An 18997-nucleotide genomic window follows, 5' to 3' on the forward strand; every position below is an offset into this window, starting at 1 on the left:
CTAGAAAGTACATTTACCTCTAGTGTGAGTTCATTCTTTTCTTTGTCCCCAAACGGGTAACGCTGGTTGAACACATCTTTAAGATAATCATCAACAAATTCCATGGTGCTTTTAAATTTCTTCTTCATCTCCTCCCTTGAGTCGACTGTTGACTCATACTTGAACCTGTGCAACAAATAAATCAAACAGGTGAGAATTCGCCTAAAAAAAAATAAGACGAGTCGGCCAAAGTGCAGATGCTCACTCTTTGATGGAGATCTTGGAAGGGATTTCCGTCCAGAGACGGGCATAGCGCACCGGAACCACAGCCTCCTGTGGTTCGCAGTCCACATGCATGTGCAGCATCAGGCGACAGAAGGACGCTCTGAGGTTGTAGGGCAGGCAGTCGTCAAACATGCAGCGCAGGATCAGATCCACAGGTAGTTTGTCGTTGATCTGGTTGATGGCCAAATACTGGCGATCCAGGCACATTTTGGCAAACAAGTTCAGCTGACACCTGCAGAGGACGAGAGGGGAGACGGGGGAAACATTTTAACGTTCAAGTGTTGATTTCAGTGTCAGTGCAGGATTTAGTCGGTGGCTCTTACACTTTTTTGGGATCAAATTTAAATACATCTATATTTATTAAAGTTGATACGTTTAAACTTTTGTGCCCTGTTGCACCTTGTGCTGCTGTTGTGGAAGCGCCAACACGCTAAGTGTTTAGTGTGGAAGCAAATCAAATCTTGCTAATATTGTGATGAACCCCTTTTGAACTCTGCATGACTCAAAGTGTGGGCTTTGCGTCTTACACTGCAGTGACACAAACATGATCAGAAACGTTACTCAGGTAGCCTGTGGGGTTCAATCAATGCTCAGTTGTTTCCAAAGGACCGCTGGTTCAATTCCCAGTGCGCTATCCCTGTCGTTTTTGTCCCTGGGTAAGAGACTTCCCTTGTATTGCCTGCTGGCGTTGGTCAGAGGAACCTGCAGCCTCGCTTCTGTCAGCCTGACCCAGGTCAGCTGCTGCTACAATCCAGTAGCGTGTGAATGTACGCGTTTGGTTTCAATTGGTCATGTAGGGCATTAAACGTTTAAATTGATTAATTTAAAGCTTCCATGGCGTTTAGGAAAAAAAGTCTGACCCTCTGCAGCAGCTGAAAATTTAGACTAATCAAAACAGGTAAAGTATTTCCAATCTGTTATAATCCAACTTTGGCGATACCTGTCCACACAACTGTTAGCACCCTCTGTAAACCTTTAAGATGATTATGAGAGAAAATCCCAGGAGTGCAGGAGTTTCTGGAATATTCAGACCAACCATTCTGACACAGACAACCTTTACAATCTCAACGTCACTTGCACCTCTTTTCTTCCCCATTCTGGGGCTCAATTTGAACGTCGGAAAGTTTACATCACATTCTCTAAGATGCTTAAATGGATTTAGCTGTCACCATGTGACCGGCTTATTTAATATTCGGTTTAACAACCAACTGATCGGCTGGAAATGTGAATGTGCCCCCTCAGGACATGCCTCACTTTTTTTTGAGAGTCACTGAATTACACCCATTACCTGTAGTAGGTAAGGAGGTCTGCATCGATTTTATGGTTGTTCTTAGCATCCTGGGCCAGGTGGCGGATGGATTTGCCATGAGGCTCTTTGTGGATGTCGATCCAGTAGAGCCAAACCTCCTCTTCGTCCCCATCATCTGGGGACAAGGAGGAGTCCATGGAGTTTTCCGAGTTTGAGATTAGCCTAGTGGAGAGTGGGGGTAGAAGGAAAGCACATGTAAAATGAAGCACTGGACAAACGTAGCAGTACTTATATAGGACTGCTGCAGGAAAAAATCTTCATTTCAAAGCAGACATAGCACTGCAAGAAAGTTCACACAGACTGAGGAGACTGTGCGCATGTTTAAATATGTTCAAAAATGTAATATGTGAAATAAGGCAAGATAGTTAAAACAGGCATCTGAGGGTTCGACTCACTTGGTCTGAATAAGGATGTCTGCGTTGGCGGGATTTATCATAAATTTTATGATAAGTTCCTGCGTGACGGGGATGGCCGTCTTGTTGGACGCACAGAGATCAGACAGATAATCCAGGAACCTGACAGAGTAGATCAAAGAATGGATAATATCAACCAGAATAACAGATAAGGACCAACTAGATGACAGGAAGTTAACCAAGACACAGTATGCATCGTCTAGGCGCTACTACACCAAATCTCTGAATCTTGTTGAAACTGGACCACTTGCTTTGTGAGAGGTGTCCGTGTCTCACCTCGGCTCTCGATTTCGCCGTAGCAGGCTGACAAAGGTCTCGATCTCTCTGGCTGTGATGTGTTTTTCCAACAACTTGCGGTTGTTGTGCAGCAGCGCAGTGATTGTGTCCTCAGCCAGGATCTCATACCCCATCTGAGACTGCATGATGGGAAACTTTGTGGCTATATATTCCTGCGAGGTAGAAGAAATTACACATTAAGAATCAATTCTTATGTATGGTACATCATTTTATAGGTGCAAAAAAGCAATGCAGCTCGACTAAAAACCACTTCAGCCACCTTAATTTATAAAAGAGTTTGAGAAATGTGAAGGTAACAGTGGGAGGTTGTTCTCATCATGATGAAAAGTTCATTAAATGGCTACTTCTGCAAATAACTGATTAATAATGCACCTTGTAAAATGTCAGGAATGACGCCAAGAACGACTGAAAAAATTTATAGGCCACGTGGATTTGAACATTTATCACATTGCAATGCATTTCTCTGGGATTTGAAATGATAAACCAAAACAAATTAGTAAATAAAGCATTTATGCTTTTCCATTTTGCATAGCAAACAAATAAAATCAGAAAAATGTGGCAAAGATATGTATTCTGCCCCATGATCTCTATCCAATCTGACTAAGCAAAAAGTAACATTTTGCTGCTTAAAATTTCAGTTTAAGCAGGAAAGCTGACAGAGTTACATGCTAAAAGGCCACCTCACAACAGAGCATAATGTTGCAATGTGACACACAGGAGAGAAGTTAAATATGTATGTAAATACATGCACTGTTTTGGCACTGTTTTAACAATTTAAAGAGAGAAAGATGAAGATTTTGAACAATGATGAGCAAAGGTTGTAGCATTTAAAATGTAAATGCAAAAATGAGAAGAATAATGAATATTACAATTTTCAACAGTGGCATTAAAGTCAAATATACTCCTGCCTTACTGCTCAGTACATATTGAATGTTATGTGATTGAAAATTTAAAGGACAAACAGAAAGGGGGGGGTTAAATTTCTTTTACCCGTCCAGTGATAAAGTGGCTCTAAATCCCATGAGGAACACACTCCTCTACAGCTAGGTATATAATTTCACAACAAAAACACAAACAAACTAAATACAGATTTAAACTAAACTAAAACAACTTAAAAAAAAAAATAATACTGCTGCATAGTGTATGTTGGGTAGTAAAAAGCTTGCTTTCTGCATACTTATTTTCTACAGTAACACACTTCATTTTTCAACCATCTCATATAATTACACGAGTTCGTACTACAACCATATACCAAGGCTCATTTTATACCTGATTCTTACGATAGTCCTGCTGCGAGTGTCGCAGCACTCTGTAGCAGAGTCTAAACATGTATTTGAAGGGAGAGTAGCGCTGATCTCCCAGTTCCTCCAACCTCAACATTGGACCGTCGCCATTGTCTTTGAACGGAGCTGTCAGAATGCCAAAAATCTGCCGGAAAAAAACATCAAGGACAAAATTTATTCTCATTTTAACATCTTGAGGCCCAAATGTAATAATTTACTAATACATTTACACACAAAACTCATTCAACCAGTGCATTTGTGCTGACCTGGGAAAGGATGTTCTGCTCCCTCATGAGTTTTTGCCTCTCGCGGTTGGGCGTGGAGGTGACCACAGAGAGAACATCCTGCCCGTTGTTTGGCACCACGCACACAAAGAAAATCAGGTCCTCCAGAAGCGTCGTCACAAACCTGAAGGAAAAGTCCAGCTTAAAGTTCAAAATGAACCAGCACCTCCGGTTGTAAGCCGCATCATTTCATTTCGCTGTCTGTACCTCCTCTCGTTCTGAGTAATGTTGGCAAACTTAAGCTTCCTCACAGTGGACTCCAGGACCTGGTTGGCATCGTTTGCAAAGTCCAAATCTCTGACCTCAGATAAAGGAACGGATACAATGGCAAACGCCTCTTTGTCCTCCTTCGTGGAACAGGTACCAATCTACCAAAAAAAAAAACAAAAAAAAACATGTAAAATACTCTATATTTGACTCGTATGTAGGTCTGTGTGTGCAGCAGTATTATGCAAACCTTGAGCATAACCGGACGCTCCTCCTCTGTATCTATGGCGATATTTGTACTCGTCACCCAGGTGTTTGTGCACAGGTGCCGAAGTCTCACATAGGAGTTTCTGGTGAAAGTTTAACACAGATCTGATGTCACTATGTATTAAAAACCGCACATCTGAACAAATAAACAGGATTTTTATGCTTTGTCCTTCTGAAAACTCCAAACTGTTAGAGACACAAGCAATTAAGAAAGAAGATAGTTTGTTATATAAATTATGAAATGTGATGCTACGGTTGGGTTTGGACAAAAACATTCAAGCTTTGACTTATTGTTGAAGATAAAAGTTGCAAATATATTAAATACCAAAAAAAAAAGACCACTCTTTTTTTTCCTCCACAATTCAAAGGATATGCGAAGGAGTAGGAGAACTTTTTAAAAATGTGCATAATGTGCTTGTGTATTGAATATAAATGACAAAACAGGATATATTCATTATATTAGTGCAGTATAGAAAAACAGATTTATAGATTTATTTATGTTTTTAAAACAGAAGTGTTTTAAAACTTCTGTTTTAAACAGAAGTTTAAAACTTCTGTTTTAAACTACGTTTTTTTAAAACGTAGTTTTAAAAAAAACTACGTTTTTTTAAAACGTAGTTTTAAAAAAAACAGTGCAAATTATCAAATTAATTTCCAGACTTTTCAATATTCCACTGGAGCCTTAAAGTGAAATGGGTCAAATTTCATTTTTAAAACAGTTAGAATTAAAAACAGGATCTTGGATTCAATCAATTATGACAAACTTAGATAACTGCATAATTCAGCAGTTTCAGGACTGAAACACCTGGAAATGATGAGTCAACCCACAACATTAACACCTGCAGACGTGCATCACTCCAGGTCACTTGTCTGTGAAAATGAACAGGCTACAGAGTGTGGATAACTGGTGAGAGACTGACCTGGGCACCAGGCAGTCCGCCCGCTGCAGGGTGGTGGCATCCAGCTCAAACAGAGATGCAATGTCGTTCCCATGGGGAACAGAAACCAGAGTGAAGGCGATCCTCTCTGAGGCTTGGTTCTTCCTCTTGGAGAAGCCGGCATCCGTCTCATTCTGCATTAAACGCAAAAGGTTGAAATGATCACTATTTATCATCTCTACCTTCATCTCATGATACCAAACTGCAATTCACAGAGCTCATTTTAGGACAACAGCTGGGATATTAATGACTTGTTTTAACTGTACAACATTTAAGGCATTAAAGGTGGATTCTGCTGGTTTGACGTTACTCTCCGCCTTAGGCAGAGGATTTTGGACATCTTGTTGCGACGGTAGGATTGGTCAGACATTCCTACTTTATATAAGGACAGAGGAATCTGCTTTCTCCTCCCCAGGCAAAGTAGCACTTTTGCCTACTGGGTTGTTTTTCAAGTGCTTGATAAATAAAGGTGGAATGGGATGGAATAATCAGAAGATGAACAGATGGATGGATTCAGATAGTAAATATCAATGACAGTAATTCAAATGTTTTCCAGAACTATTAAGATTTTTAAAAAAGCTGACCAAAAATCCTCCACATTAAACTCTTCTACCTCTGCAAATTAGACTAAAGCAGAAAACAGATTCAGAGGTAAAGGTAAACAATGCTCCAGTGTTTTTATGATTGTATAGTTAGAATCGCGTATGATTCAAAAACCTTCAAGGACACCGGTTTTATTTAATTTACTCATCAAAAATTTAGTCCACCTTAAAAAAAAAAAACTGAGTAATAAATTTGTTTAAAGCCGAGCACAGATTCCCTCCTCGTCAACCTGGCTTCCCTCTCCAGGTTTAAATTTTGACAAATCAGCTCAAATGTTGACAAATACCGATAATTACCGCTGACTGACTGAAAACAGATGGACACGAGCCATAGTACAGTTGGCTGAATCCCACACTAATGATGCATCGAATCACACAGTCGAGCAGACACACAGCCACGACTTTCCTGGGCGGCTTCAGATGCAGCAGACGACGGTAAGGGTTAACTTCTCCCACTGTTCTCTGCATGTCAATGGGAAGCTCCCCAGAGCTGGCTCCACGCCTCGGCTTCTCTGTCCTCCCACCCCCTCCCTCTGCTGGTGACTCACCCAACCAGTTTAGCACAAGCGAGTGAAGCAGAGCAGACAGCACGTCTGCCTTCTCCCCCCCCCCACCCCCCCACTCCCATCCTCTCTGCTTGCTGGGCACCCCCACAACCCAGACGTTATGTAAGAAGCCCCCTGTGAGTTTGAAATCCAGCATGTGCATAAGAAAGTGTGCGAGGGCTGAGGGTTTGTGTTTGTGTGCGTTTTTACCTCGGCAGAATACAAATGTGGCAAGCCGCTACGAGCCGAGAGAAATGTCTGGATGCAGATCCAGAGTTCGGCAGAGTTTGTTTCTGAGTGTGTGTGCGCATGTTTGTGTGTGTGTGTGTAGAAATCTGCAGGGTGAGCCGAGTGAGAACTTAACAAGTGATATTGCATAATAACAGGAGACGGAGAGCCGCCTTGACTTCTGAAGCTGCTGTGGTAATTGTTACCAGAACTGGAAATCTAATAATTACATCAGCGTTCAGCTTCAGACACACTGGGAAATTAGGGACAGTTAATATCACCAACCATAAAAATGTGCATATAAGGGTGGATTATCTACAAGTGATTCATAATAAGATGCCTGTAAGGTCACATGCTTTGAAACCTGTTTATGTTAGCGACTCACCTCTCTTTGGGATTCTGCCGTACCGTTTTTGAATTCAGGGTTCATCTACAGAGAAATTAAGCAATCAGAGTCAGATAGTTCTGGCAACAACCTTACTGTCATAAAAAAAAAACAGCACCTAGGAACAGATGATATCAGAGAAAACAATGGGAATACTGCCACCTACAGCATGTAACCCAACATCTTTTAACTAAGTCAAGTGTATATCCTTGCAACAAAAGGAATTTAAAATATCAAAAAGTTCATTTATTGCAGTTATTCAGTTAAAAGGTGAAGTTTCTGCAAAACAGGTTTATTAAACACAAAAGGATCATTTTGATGATTATGGCTTACAGCTTAAGAAAACCCAAACTTTAATTTCTTACAAAATTAGAGTATAAAGACATTTTGCGAGAGTTAATGCAGTGATGCTGCACGCCACGCTGTAGCATGGCGTGTAGGAAATCAGCCTGTGGTTTGCTGATGTCTCTCATCTTGATGATGGATTACAGAGTTTTTATAGGTTTCAAGTCAGGGGATTTTTTTTTTTCAAAATCACCAGTGATAATCTGCTGGAACTGTAAGCAAAATATGCATACATCCAAAAAGAAAACAGTAGATCACCAAGCAACAGCTCAAGCCATACTCATCAAAAATAACAGAAGTAAATGCTTGAACTATAATCACTGATCAATAAATCTGTAACAGGAGTTTCACTTTTTAAATAGAACCTCTTATGTAAATAAACCTTTTTTTGTAAAAAATACCCTGCTTTTTGTAATTTGCTCAGCGTGATGAAATTTTCAGGTGAAAACAGAAACTGATTCGGACTCACCTCTGCAGCCAGGTAATTCCCAGTGGCCAGGTGTTTGAAGCGGAAGAGACTGTTCCACTGACCCGCTCCACCCCTACAGGGGTCATAGTGCACAACCTACCACAAACACACCAAACAGGGAAAAATGAAGTGTGTGGAGTCATCATTTTTACAGAAACCCTTCAGGGAGGTATATCTTTTTTTTTTTTTTTGCAAAATTCTGCTGAATGAAGTGCTTCATGTTAAACTATAATTGAATCCATAAGAAAAACAAAAGGTCTTTTTTTTATTTTTATTTTCAAGCGCTTGGTAAACGTCACTTCACCTATCACTGTGGGACAGAAATGTGGCTCTGTCATTGTTCTGCACGATGGCATTTCAGCCACTGATATGGTAACTTAAGTACATCCTGGTACAAACAGTGGTGCAATAACAGGAACTTCAAATATGTGCCTACTGATAAAGTGAAACATGGAACCCAGTAAAAAAAAAAAAAAAAAACAGCACATAGTAAAGGAGCTGTAGAGTTGAGGCATGAAAGGGACAATTTCAGCCTAAAGTTAAATTTATCCATTTATCCAAACACGGTCATTCTGATGGTGCTTGTAATAAAAATATGTTTTCAGTTTTTCATCTGGTTGCTGTGATCCTTACCTAGAGAGATAACAAAAACACTATAGGAAGCAACATTAACAAAGCAACAACACCGACAACCTGTTTCAAATGTGAGAAAAAGTGAAGCATTTTTAATTGCAATAGCATCAGAATAAGAAGTATTATATTTTTAAAACCTCATTTGTATCACTCAGTGTGTGTGTGTGTGTGTGTGTGGGTGTGTGCGTGTGTGTGTGTGTGGGTGTGTGTGTGTGTGTGTGTTGATGAAATATACTTTGGTGTCCTTCTTATTTTGTAACAGTTTCAGTTGTTTTCCACTTTTAAACTATCAAAATAAGACTATTGTGCCATTTTGTGCTTTACCTCAATCTCCCAGAGAGCCTTGGAGCTGGTGGCCGAGGTGGCCGACTGCCGCAGGGTGGTCCTGAGAAAGACATGCTGCTGCTTCTTGTACTCGTCCCCAGTCAGGAACTTCTCCTGCTCAGCATGGAAAAGCCTCACCACATCTCCCTGTTGCAAGATAGCAAATGCTGAGACCACCGCCCACAAAGCAGCACTGCATTTCGGTCAAAACGCGGTGAAATTCAAACAGCGACAAGTCAACATACCCCCTTCAAAACGTCTTCCCTGTAGTCACTGAACTTCATGAACAAGGTCACTTTCCAGCTGGTGTTACAGTTGAGGGCATTCACCTGCAGCAGTGAAAAATAAGCATTGAAGATGGATTGAAATAATAAATGCAACATCCTGGTATGATTCTCTTGCAGGTGATTCAGTCCCACCTCTTTGCAGCCACGATTGTCTAAAAGCTCGATGTTGCTGGCATGAAGCGGCTGTCCAGCATTCACTGGCATCAGCACCACCTTGTCTCCAACCACCACCTCAATACAAATTGGACACAGTCAAATGCAGGCAAGAGACATGGATCTGGACTTTTTAAGGAGTTCTTAGATAAAAACAAACAGAAAAGAAGAGTGGACCCATGCAAACATTTGTTTTTTTTTCTTTCCCTATAGGGGTGCTAACACAACATGCTCGGCTTCATGTGGATGAGTGGCTGGGATGCTCAGAGAAAAAAAAACAAAAAAAACTGCATTCATAACAGTGGCCAAGATATGGATCTATCTTCTAAAGAGAAAAATGGTATGCAACTGCATCATTACTTCCAGATAACATGCTCTGTGATTCAGCACAAGTTGCAACCTTAAGGTCAGACACCTTTGCAGAAACACACAGGCAACCTGCGGCTGCTGGAAACAGTAGCCGAAACTTTTCTGTGCAATGCAGGAGAAAGTCTCATTGTTTCTTCATCCATGCTTTCCCATTTTACTCTGTGATTAATGCTCAAAAACCATGCAAAAGCAGGGGCAATACCTTCAATCATAGGATGCTAAAAGCCAGAAGGGAAGAATAAAATTCAGAAATGTTACTGGAGACGCACAACGAACTGACAGTCCACTGACGACAGAGAGAAATGATAAGTTGTTGTTGATTTTTTTTCTTTTGGTTACAGAACCACCATGAGGTGAGCAAAAACCAGAGAAACCTACATTGTCTCCTTCGCTGCGAAGCTTCCAGAAGGGCTGGATGTAGAACCAGGAGCCCTCGTTTCCAGCTGGGTCCAAAGAAACCCGCATGGCGTTTTTCTCAAGCAGCGCGGGCAGGCGTTTGTTCACCGTCAGGTACTTATTACTTTTGATGTGGAGGAGCTGGAACGAAACATTTACGCTGGTTAGAACCTTCAAGGAAAGCATAGTAATTATTTAAACCGACTCCTCCAAATTGGATTTGTTTCACATTTAGACGCTTCTAAATTTTGCAACTAGTTTTATAGCAGTAAACCAGTTTTGATCAAAATGGTTTAAATTTTCTTGTTCAAATTTTGTTCAAATGGGTTGTTTAATTAGTTTACTGAATAAACTAATTCAGTGTAAGGAAACGGAACCGCAGACGAGAACTTGGATGTTCTGTTGGGAAACATTTGCATCCACTGCCCCCATTAATTTATACCCAATAATTCATCAGGGAGAATTAGTAGCATCTCTTTACCTTGATTCAATTATTAATAAATAGAACTGAGTTTGATATAACTCAGTTATATCAAACTGAGTTTGATATAACTCAAGAATTATATGTTATGTTGTCAAGAATTATGTTGTAATTCTTGACAACATACATTAGATCACATTTCATTATGTTGTTGAACATAATTGATTCCTAATCCTATGAATTATGTAATAATCTCCCAATTTATATATAAATATAGTTTAGTATACAACTAATTTATTTGTGTATATATATATATATGCTTATTTAGATTAATATTCTTATCACATTAATATTAGTGCTTTAATAGTCTACAATGTATATTTTTGAGTTAAACTTGAGAATTTATAAAAGACTTTTTCACGTACATTTCTTAAACCATTTCACAAATCTTGGCATTTAGACATTCCTGAATCATCACTAAATAAGTTCAGCGGACAGATTTAGCTTTTGAAATATTTTCACCATCTTTGCTTCAAAAAAAAAAAAAGAAAGTTTCTTAATTTATACTGTAATTTGATAAAGATGGTTTTCAAATATTCAAAAGAGCTCAAACCTTTCCAGCAATCTAAATACGGTTCAGTCAACAGCTGAAAAATTCTGTTCAAATATTTCCTCAACAAACTGCGGCTTTACACTTTCATGGTTAACAATCAGTCAAAGAAAGCAATAGCACTTGTATTTACAACCTGTCTGAGGTTTCAACGCATGATTGACGGCAGCAAAATCCTCAGTAAACAAAGAAGACAAACAAAGCCATGTGCTGAAGAGATCGGCTCTACCTGGATGACACTACTGTACTTGACAATATCGCCGAGGAGTTTCTTGTTCTCCGTCTCGTTCTGCTTCTGCTCCAGTTCTGCAGCGTGCTGAGAGATAAAAAAATCACAAGTTTAAAGTTAAAGAAGATTAAAGCTGCTGTCACAGTTTTTCCTACCGTGCCTAATGAGTCCAAGTGTGAGCAAATCACATTTCACATATCAAGCTCTGTCATGTCTGAATGGATGTGGTTAAGCGTGATATTGTTCATCTGTGACGTATTGTAAAAGTCTAATGCTCTGTGCAGAGTCGTTGTCAGCAAGTGGCTAAATATTTATTAGCTTATTTAGATGTTACAAAGGCATCCATTTTACTTTTAGTTCGGATAATTTGTTTCTAAACAAAAAAATCATTCAGGCATGATTTAAAGAGGAAAACAAAAAATCTGGAATGGGGCAAATACTTTTTAACACCTTTTTAAGTTTGAGACTCTTGTTTTCAAGTGAGACAGGAAGAGTTGGCAAATGAAAGCTGCAGACTAGCCAACAACACTCCTTAATGCGAGTAATGAAGAAGCTTTCACCATATTTTGAATTGTTAATGTAGGTGTGCCGACATGACTCTGAACTATGGAAATCCAAGGAGTTCATTGGTGGAAGAAAAAAAAAAAATCCAGATTTTGCAAAAACTGAATCCTCAAAAAACAAAAAATTTGATTACATCAACAAAATCAGTTTATTTCCCAGCCATTGGTTTTGGTTTTAAAAGCTTTGAGTTGGGAAAATGTGTGATTTAGAAATTTGTTTTCTGTGCCTTATTTTGTTTTTATGCAAAGATTGTTTTATATAACAATGCGAAGCATTTTAGGGTTCTTTGAACTTAATCAATAACAAAACAAATGCATGGCATTTACAGTTAATCTAGATTTTTATTTGACTCCATCATTCGCACTAAAACAAAAGAACACATTGAGAGTGGAGTATTTTTCCACCAAATACAGTAATTTCAGTAATTCTTTGAAGTCTACATTTTGTTTCTACTTGATAAATAATATTTTCAAGCAGAAACAATTTTTGGCAACTAAACTACCCATGCTACATCACAGGTGTAGATTGTGGATTGACAACATGATCTGAAAGTTGCTTGCGTCTTAAAACAAAAACTTTATACCTGCAGCTTTTTAAAAAGCTCAGCTTGAGTGTTGTTGTTCCCTTGTTTTCCTTGTTTTGCTTTCCAGAACTGCTTCTGAGCCGAATACCTGTTCATGGGACACACCTTGAAGAGGCAATCTGCAGAGGTAGAGATGAATTCAGAGGCGCCACACTTGTGTGGTTTCACTTGGTAACGTTGCACTCAAAGGCAGAAATGTGCTCAAATCACATATCGACACTGAAAAGATCCTTGAAATACTTAAATCACATACTAACATACTATGAACTCATATTTGTGTGCAGTGTCTAAACATACCTCTGAATTTCTTGGGTGGATTGGCGAGGTCTCCTGCGTCGGGCTGGACCACGCACCTGTCATCGACGAGCCTGCAGCGAAGAGGGAAAACGGAGAATCGAAACATGACAATTATTTCTAAATGCTTCTTTCACGTGGCTACTTCTGCGTCATCCTGCCAACTGCCAGTATGCTCACTTTGAAAACACAGATTTGCACTCTGCAAACTGTAGTGAGGCATCACAGTTAAATGCAAATACATGCCGTGGAATCGCAAGCTACTTGAAAGCCACTCATTTGAATGGGACATTCATTGGCATCTATAGCGGCCACCTGCAGGCTGAAAAGCAACGCAGGAACCACAAAAGAGCGTGGATGGCTCTGTTCACCATCACATCCATTTGCCCGCGGCTTTTCCAGAACCCGAAGCGATTTTGAACGTCTCTGGGTGGAGCTGATGCCACTTTAGCTTTGATCTGTGCTCTGCAGCCTGACTTCACGCACTCCTCCTGCAAGTTTGTTTAAGGGCAAATCACTGAAACGCAGAAGGTGTTTCGACTTTCAAATATTGTACACTGGAGATAAATAAAAACAAACAAATGCATAACAAAAATCTGATTTAAAAACACTTTTTTTGTGTGTGAAATGTAATGTCCTACTGCATTTATGTCATTTATGATGTGCCCCTATTTTATATGTTGTAAAATTTACAGTGTAAATTAACATCAAAGTGTCAATTATTATTCAATTAATGACTGATTGACATTCTCAAGATAAAATATCAGTGTCCAATACGCAATCAAAGGACGCCTGCAAGTAGTCCTGAAAATATTTTAGAGCATATTTTGTGTTATTTTCCAACACAAAAGTCTCCATAACTTCGTACTTAATCACCACGTCTGTGCAAAGCAGCTTGAGTCGAACAGGCACATCCATTCATTCAGACTACACAGGACAAACACAATGCAGTCCACAATTCCTCTAATTCAAAGTCGGCAGCCCTCTCTAAATGAGCTGAGCCATTTCCGTTTCAGTGTCAGGACGCTCGATCAGCGTCAGTCCTCAGACTTTATTATATTTCCTTTAGCTGCGTATCACCATCACATCTATATGAGAGACAATAGAGGCTAACAGGAAGCATTATCAAGTGCTAAGGGCCTAAAAAGGAAGGACTTCAGGAAAAGAGTTCCTCAGCTCATAAACAAGTAACTGTAACTCTGTGGAGCGGATTTGACAGGCTGTAACACTCTGTAATCAAGTTAAACATGAACTACTGATAAGACTACCAGGCTGGACACACACGAGCTAATAATAATAGCTAATGTCAAAGAAGCAATGCCACAAAACAGAAAATATCCAGGATGACGCAGCGAGTGAGCAGGCCTAACGTCGTTTCTCGTCTGAAATGTTCTCAACAGAACCACAAGAAAACGTTTGGGGAATGACCAAACTGCTGGAAATGCGAGAAAGGTTGCAGCGACGGGTACAGCATGTTAGAGCTTGCTGATAAAGTCAGCCTAGCAATGCAATCAACTCTCACACAACGAGCAATTCTGCCCATTTCACTTTCACTCTAAACGATTAATAAAACTAAAAAAGAAGAGCTGTTAAGTGTACACTTAAGCATTTGCTGATCCACACATTATAGACTCGAGGTTTATCCGACTGCTTTTCGTCACATAAGTTGTTCTTATCTGTTAGAAACCAAAAGGTTTAATGTGATCCTGAGCAAATAAGAGCATGGGCAGCCTTGTACAGCTGAAGGTTGCATCATGTTCCTGGGGGCAGCAGCTCAGAGAGGCTCTCATGTGCTCCGTGCACCAGATATTTCTACTGTTAATGAAATACCAAGTACAACTGCCAAGACCTTAAGATTTAAGGGAATTCTGATGAGAAATTCCCAAGTTTTTACCCCCCATCTGCACCTTAACAACAACAGGAGGTGGAAAAAAAAAAATCACAGCTGTGCAATTTGACAGCCCTGGAGAATGCTGCACCAACTTAAATTTGCATTATCACAAGCCTTTGCAAATAAGGGAGCTTCTCAGCAAAATGTTTTCCTCTGACCACACCAGCATAATCTGCTTGTCATTCGCAGAAGTGAGCTGTGAATGAAGATGTGGACAAACTGGCTTTGGGGCGACATTACACCCCGGAGGAATTTTAGGAATACAGAAGAAAGATTTACCAACAGGGTTTGTGGGAGAAGAGACTGGATCCTCACAGTCTGCCTCTCACAACCATTCTGCAGACCGAGAGGCTCAGAGCACCTGACGGCACCGCAGCTTTTCACCTTACACTGACGTATTCAACTCATGAGGAAGTTTGGCAAACCAAAAACACATTAGTTTAAGTTTATGACTCTTGTGTTGTTGCGCGTGTGAGAAATTATACCTTAATTGAAAAAAGAGGAACTGTGAAGAAGGGCCTCTAGGCTGGGCTAGACCAGATTTTACCTTATTGGCATAAATGCAAAAACAAAAAAAGGTGAGTTATGATGTGCTAAGATGATAAATAAATAGCTTTAAAAAAAAACCTGGAGCTGCAGGTCTATAAAGTATTCACATTGAACCAGCTGTCCTGCATACAAATGCACGCCACACCCCAACAACAATCTTCTGCAAGATTTTGAAGGTTTGTAGGATTGAAGGATTGGAGATTTGTAAACAAAATCTTCAAGCCTATGTATCATTTGCTTTCAACTTTACAATCATGCATTGGCTTGTTTAGGTCCACCACAAAAAAAATCTCAATAAAATACACAGAAATTTGTGGTGATCATTTTTGCTGATTTTGGGAATTTAAAAACAACTTAAACTGAATATTTTGTATTACTGAGAAACTGTGATGTATAAACTGATATTAAATATTCACTTTTTCACAACAGACCACAATGCTTAGAGAACGAGCTTCTGTGTTATTACTGTCATATTGGCAGCCGTTTCATTTTTCCAAAAAGTCGATCTTGAGTATATTGGCACTATTTCCAAACAACTACACAATCTTGAAATGCACATGAACATGAAATCTGAAGCTTGTTGAAGAATCCAGGTTCCTTTACTCTTGGTCTCACTTGGATACACTTAGATCCCCATTTAAGGGGAAATTTGCTTAATTTGATCTCTGGCAGATTTACTGATGGGTAAATACCAGAATGACTGCAAATAGGACCCTTATTAATTTTTGCTCCCTCTACAACTTATGTCATAACAGATTTATTTTATTATTCATTACAGGTCTCCAAAAGCTGTGATAATTGCTTTAGATGATAGACTAAATCATTAGAGTTTGACCTTCATTTCATCTTTCAGCTCCAGGTAAAATATTAATTCTAATCCAGATGTGGTGATTTTACACAAAATGGGGAGACTATAAAGTGAGCTGAATCACTTAAAAACACAAAAACACATCGTTTTTACACAAATGCGGTGAACAACAACATAGACTCTAATTGGGTCACCAAAACATCCCACAATACCAGTGTAAATTGCAAATGCAGTTTCTCTTTTGTGAGCTGTTGCTTAGTGAAACAGGTGAGTGGTTTGACCTGTGGGTTCTAATATTTGCTCATAATGATTTTTTTTTTCCACACTAAGGATTATTATATGCCTTGATCGAAAACGGACCACATGATTTATTACAGCTTTTTATTAAAATCACAGCAGTGCATTTCAGTGCAGGCTGTGCGTTTGTGTTGGTAGACTGAAAAGAGTGGGAGTTCTTAGTTTGAATGCATTTAATAAAACAAAGAACAAAACTTCTGCTTGGTTTGTATTTTCTGATCACACTCAACCAAGGGAAAAAATCGGCCTATTCCAATCTCTACCTGACTGATTGGTGCATCTGTAATCTAGAAAGCGTGAGACATGACTGCATAGAGATGCTTGAAAATAGAATATTGACAGTCAACTCTTCTTCGATTACCGATTCAATCAAGCGTTTCTCTCCTTCCTCCTGTCGCGGATAACACACGTAAACTCCTTTTCGTAGCTCTTTGGAACCCTGGTGTCTACAGCCAAGAAAAATAATCCACCGCCCGCACATGTGCACCTGGGGATCAAGCCGTTTTGCATTCCTGTTGCATTTTGCGTTAAGTATTTCCTGAGATGTAGCGGTTTGCGCGCTGCCAGGCCTCCGCCGCAAGTCGCACATGAAACTTTGACTTTAGAGCGAACAGAGTGAGGCGAAGAAAGAGGCGGCTTGTGTCAGAGGTTAAGAGGGAAACGCACATGAAGACAGCCTCAGAGAGAGAGGACTGGCGTCTGAGGGACACATACATACCCCAGAGTACTGATGAAGCCATTCACCGAGCCTTCCGCGTAGAGAGACACAATGTCTCCGATGTGAAGAAAACTGGATTTGTGCTCCGACATTCTCACTGCTCTGCTGCCGCTCCGCTCTGCTTTTCCATTTATGACCCAAAAGGCACTCCTCTGCTCTCCTCGGCTGAGGAAACCCACACGTTACACCGCCGTCAGTTCAACAGCACTCCCCTTCATCCACTTTCAACATCATAACTCCAGTTATTTCCCTCCGAGGCGACTTGGAAAGTGCGAAAAGTGCACAGGAACAGCCGCCGAGCGACGCGACGCGCTGTTCTTGTGTAAATTAAAAAGAGACTTGCTCCACTTCTTCCTGTATATTTCACCCTGCAGGACGCTCTTCTTCACATCTACTTCAGGGGGGAGGAGACTTCTGCTGTCAGAGCTGTGGGCCCGATTCCCTTCGGTTTCACATCTTTTTATTTGTCTTTGAGTCAGAGGAGACTTCCTGATGAATGTAAATATGCAACAGTGTGTCATTTTAGAGGAGGAGAAATGCGAGTGCTGCAATATTCCTGAGTTAAATGTAGACTACAGGTATTGGCTTTGCCCTAATTAAGTGGGAAAGTTGGAAACATGTTCAAACAGAACAATATGACATCACAGGGAAGTAAAAAAAAAAAGAAAAAACTATGGTCTTACAACATTTAAAACATTGACTGTGATAAGATCATTGCAGAAGTTTGTCAACATGTGGCTAGAGGATGATCCTGTGAGTGTGCAGCAGCTTCCTAACCCCAGTAAGATGTGGAATGAGATGCATCTCAGTAAATTAGAATATAGCAAAATAGGTCCTTTATTGTACTTATTCAAGTAAGAAAAATAACACACATTAAACAGAAATACATTTGTAGTTTATTTCAAATGTTTACTTCTGTTATTTAGGCTCAATATGGTTTATACGTTGTAAAAACAAAGAGGTGTTTTTACAGGAAAACTCTGTCAGTTACATGAGTTTTAAGGAAACTCCTAAATTAAAAAAAAGGGATTTTTGATTTAGAAATGTTATATGATAATAGGGAGAACTGCAGACTTGTGAGCTGACCAGCAGACCTGTCATTGTGCAAGCCACAACAGATCACTGCTAATGAAGCTAACACACGGCGGTATGCATGTAAACTATTGGAAAGTTAAGTGGAAGGAAAAGGTATGTTATATAAAGGTGCACAAACAATAGAAATAACTCATGTCTTGAGAGCATCTAAAAGAGGATTTAAAGACTCAGTGTACACAGATCAGGGCTACGCATGTTGCACTGATTGAATAAATCCATGCTTTCTTAATTGGAAAATGTCTTCAGGATGAGCAAAGAAACCAATTAGCTTGAGATTTAGTGTGAAGTTTCTGCAGTCAGTGATGATTTGGGCAGCCAAATCTGCTGGTCATAGTTTTATCAAGTCAAACGTCTGAATAAGAATCCATCAGAAAATGCTACAACACCGAATGTTTACATTTTCTGATGAGTTTTGTGGAGACCTATCCATCCATTCTCTGTATCCACTTTCAGGGCAGCAGGAGGGCTTTTTTTCTATCTCAAGAGATTATTAGGCAAGGAGTGGGGATATAAATTCTGGACAGGTCACCAGGTCATCAACTTGTCACCAACCCACTGAACCACATTACCAATACTTGGGTTAATAGCTATGGTGTTACTGTTCTTAACTGAACACATTCTTCTGACCTAATTCCCACAGATCATCAATGGATCATTGTCAGGAAGAAGATGACACAAAGCAGAGATGCTGCTTTAAAGCCACCAGAGCTTCCTGAACATCTTCATCAGAGCTGTACCATTATCACCTCCATGGCACACAGCCGAAATTCATCCTGACAGAGCATGAAGTTCCCATATTGGCGTTCTTTTAGTCGGCTGAAATTTCTGTAATAAAAATCACGTTTCATCTGTACTATGCATTATTCTGTTTTTTTTTAAAGCTTTATTAAAATAGTCTAAATAAAAGAAATAACTGTTATGGATGCAAATATTTTATGGG

At 39.7% G+C, this 18997-nt stretch overlaps 1 protein-coding gene across 3 annotated transcripts in view; it reads right to left on the reverse strand.

Annotated features, from left to right (window-relative positions):
- itpr2 (inositol 1,4,5-trisphosphate receptor, type 2) overlaps nt 1-17787 on the reverse strand; it is a 62519-nt gene extending 44732 nt beyond the window's left edge. For 2 of the 3 annotated variants that reach the window (XM_007545529.2, XM_016668048.1), the window contains exons 1-20: nt 16963-17787; nt 12703-12773; nt 12406-12524; nt 11259-11345; nt 9981-10139; nt 9213-9311; nt 9039-9122; nt 8794-8940; nt 7837-7932; nt 7023-7067; nt 5245-5396; nt 4308-4407; nt 4058-4218; nt 3833-3974; nt 3553-3711; nt 2263-2435; nt 1969-2088; nt 1553-1735; nt 245-496; nt 18-165 (exon numbers count right to left, since the gene is read on the reverse strand). In XM_007545529.2, coding sequence (XP_007545591.1) covers nt 18-165; nt 245-496; nt 1553-1735; nt 1969-2088; nt 2263-2435; nt 3553-3711; nt 3833-3974; nt 4058-4218; nt 4308-4407; nt 5245-5396; nt 7023-7067; nt 7837-7932; nt 8794-8940; nt 9039-9122; nt 9213-9311; nt 9981-10139; nt 11259-11345; nt 12406-12524; nt 12703-12773; nt 16963-17054 — 2589 coding nt within the window. In that variant the 5' untranslated portion in view covers nt 17055-17787. Of the gene's footprint in view, nt 1-17; nt 166-244; nt 497-1552; nt 1736-1968; nt 2089-2262; nt 2436-3552; nt 3712-3832; nt 3975-4057; nt 4219-4307; nt 4408-5244; nt 5397-7022; nt 7068-7836; nt 7933-8793; nt 8941-9038; nt 9123-9212; nt 9312-9804; nt 9821-9980; nt 10140-11258; nt 11346-12405; nt 12525-12702; nt 12774-16962 lie in introns of those variants that run through there. The other variant, XM_016668049.1, reaches the window with a different exon arrangement.
- Between the last annotated feature and the right edge of the window lie 1210 nt (nt 17788-18997).

Source organism: Poecilia formosa, unplaced genomic scaffold, assembly GCF_000485575.1.
Source record: "Poecilia formosa unplaced genomic scaffold, Poecilia_formosa-5.1.2 Scaffold13, whole genome shotgun sequence".
NCBI lineage: Eukaryota > Metazoa > Chordata > Actinopteri > Cyprinodontiformes > Poeciliidae > Poecilia > Poecilia formosa.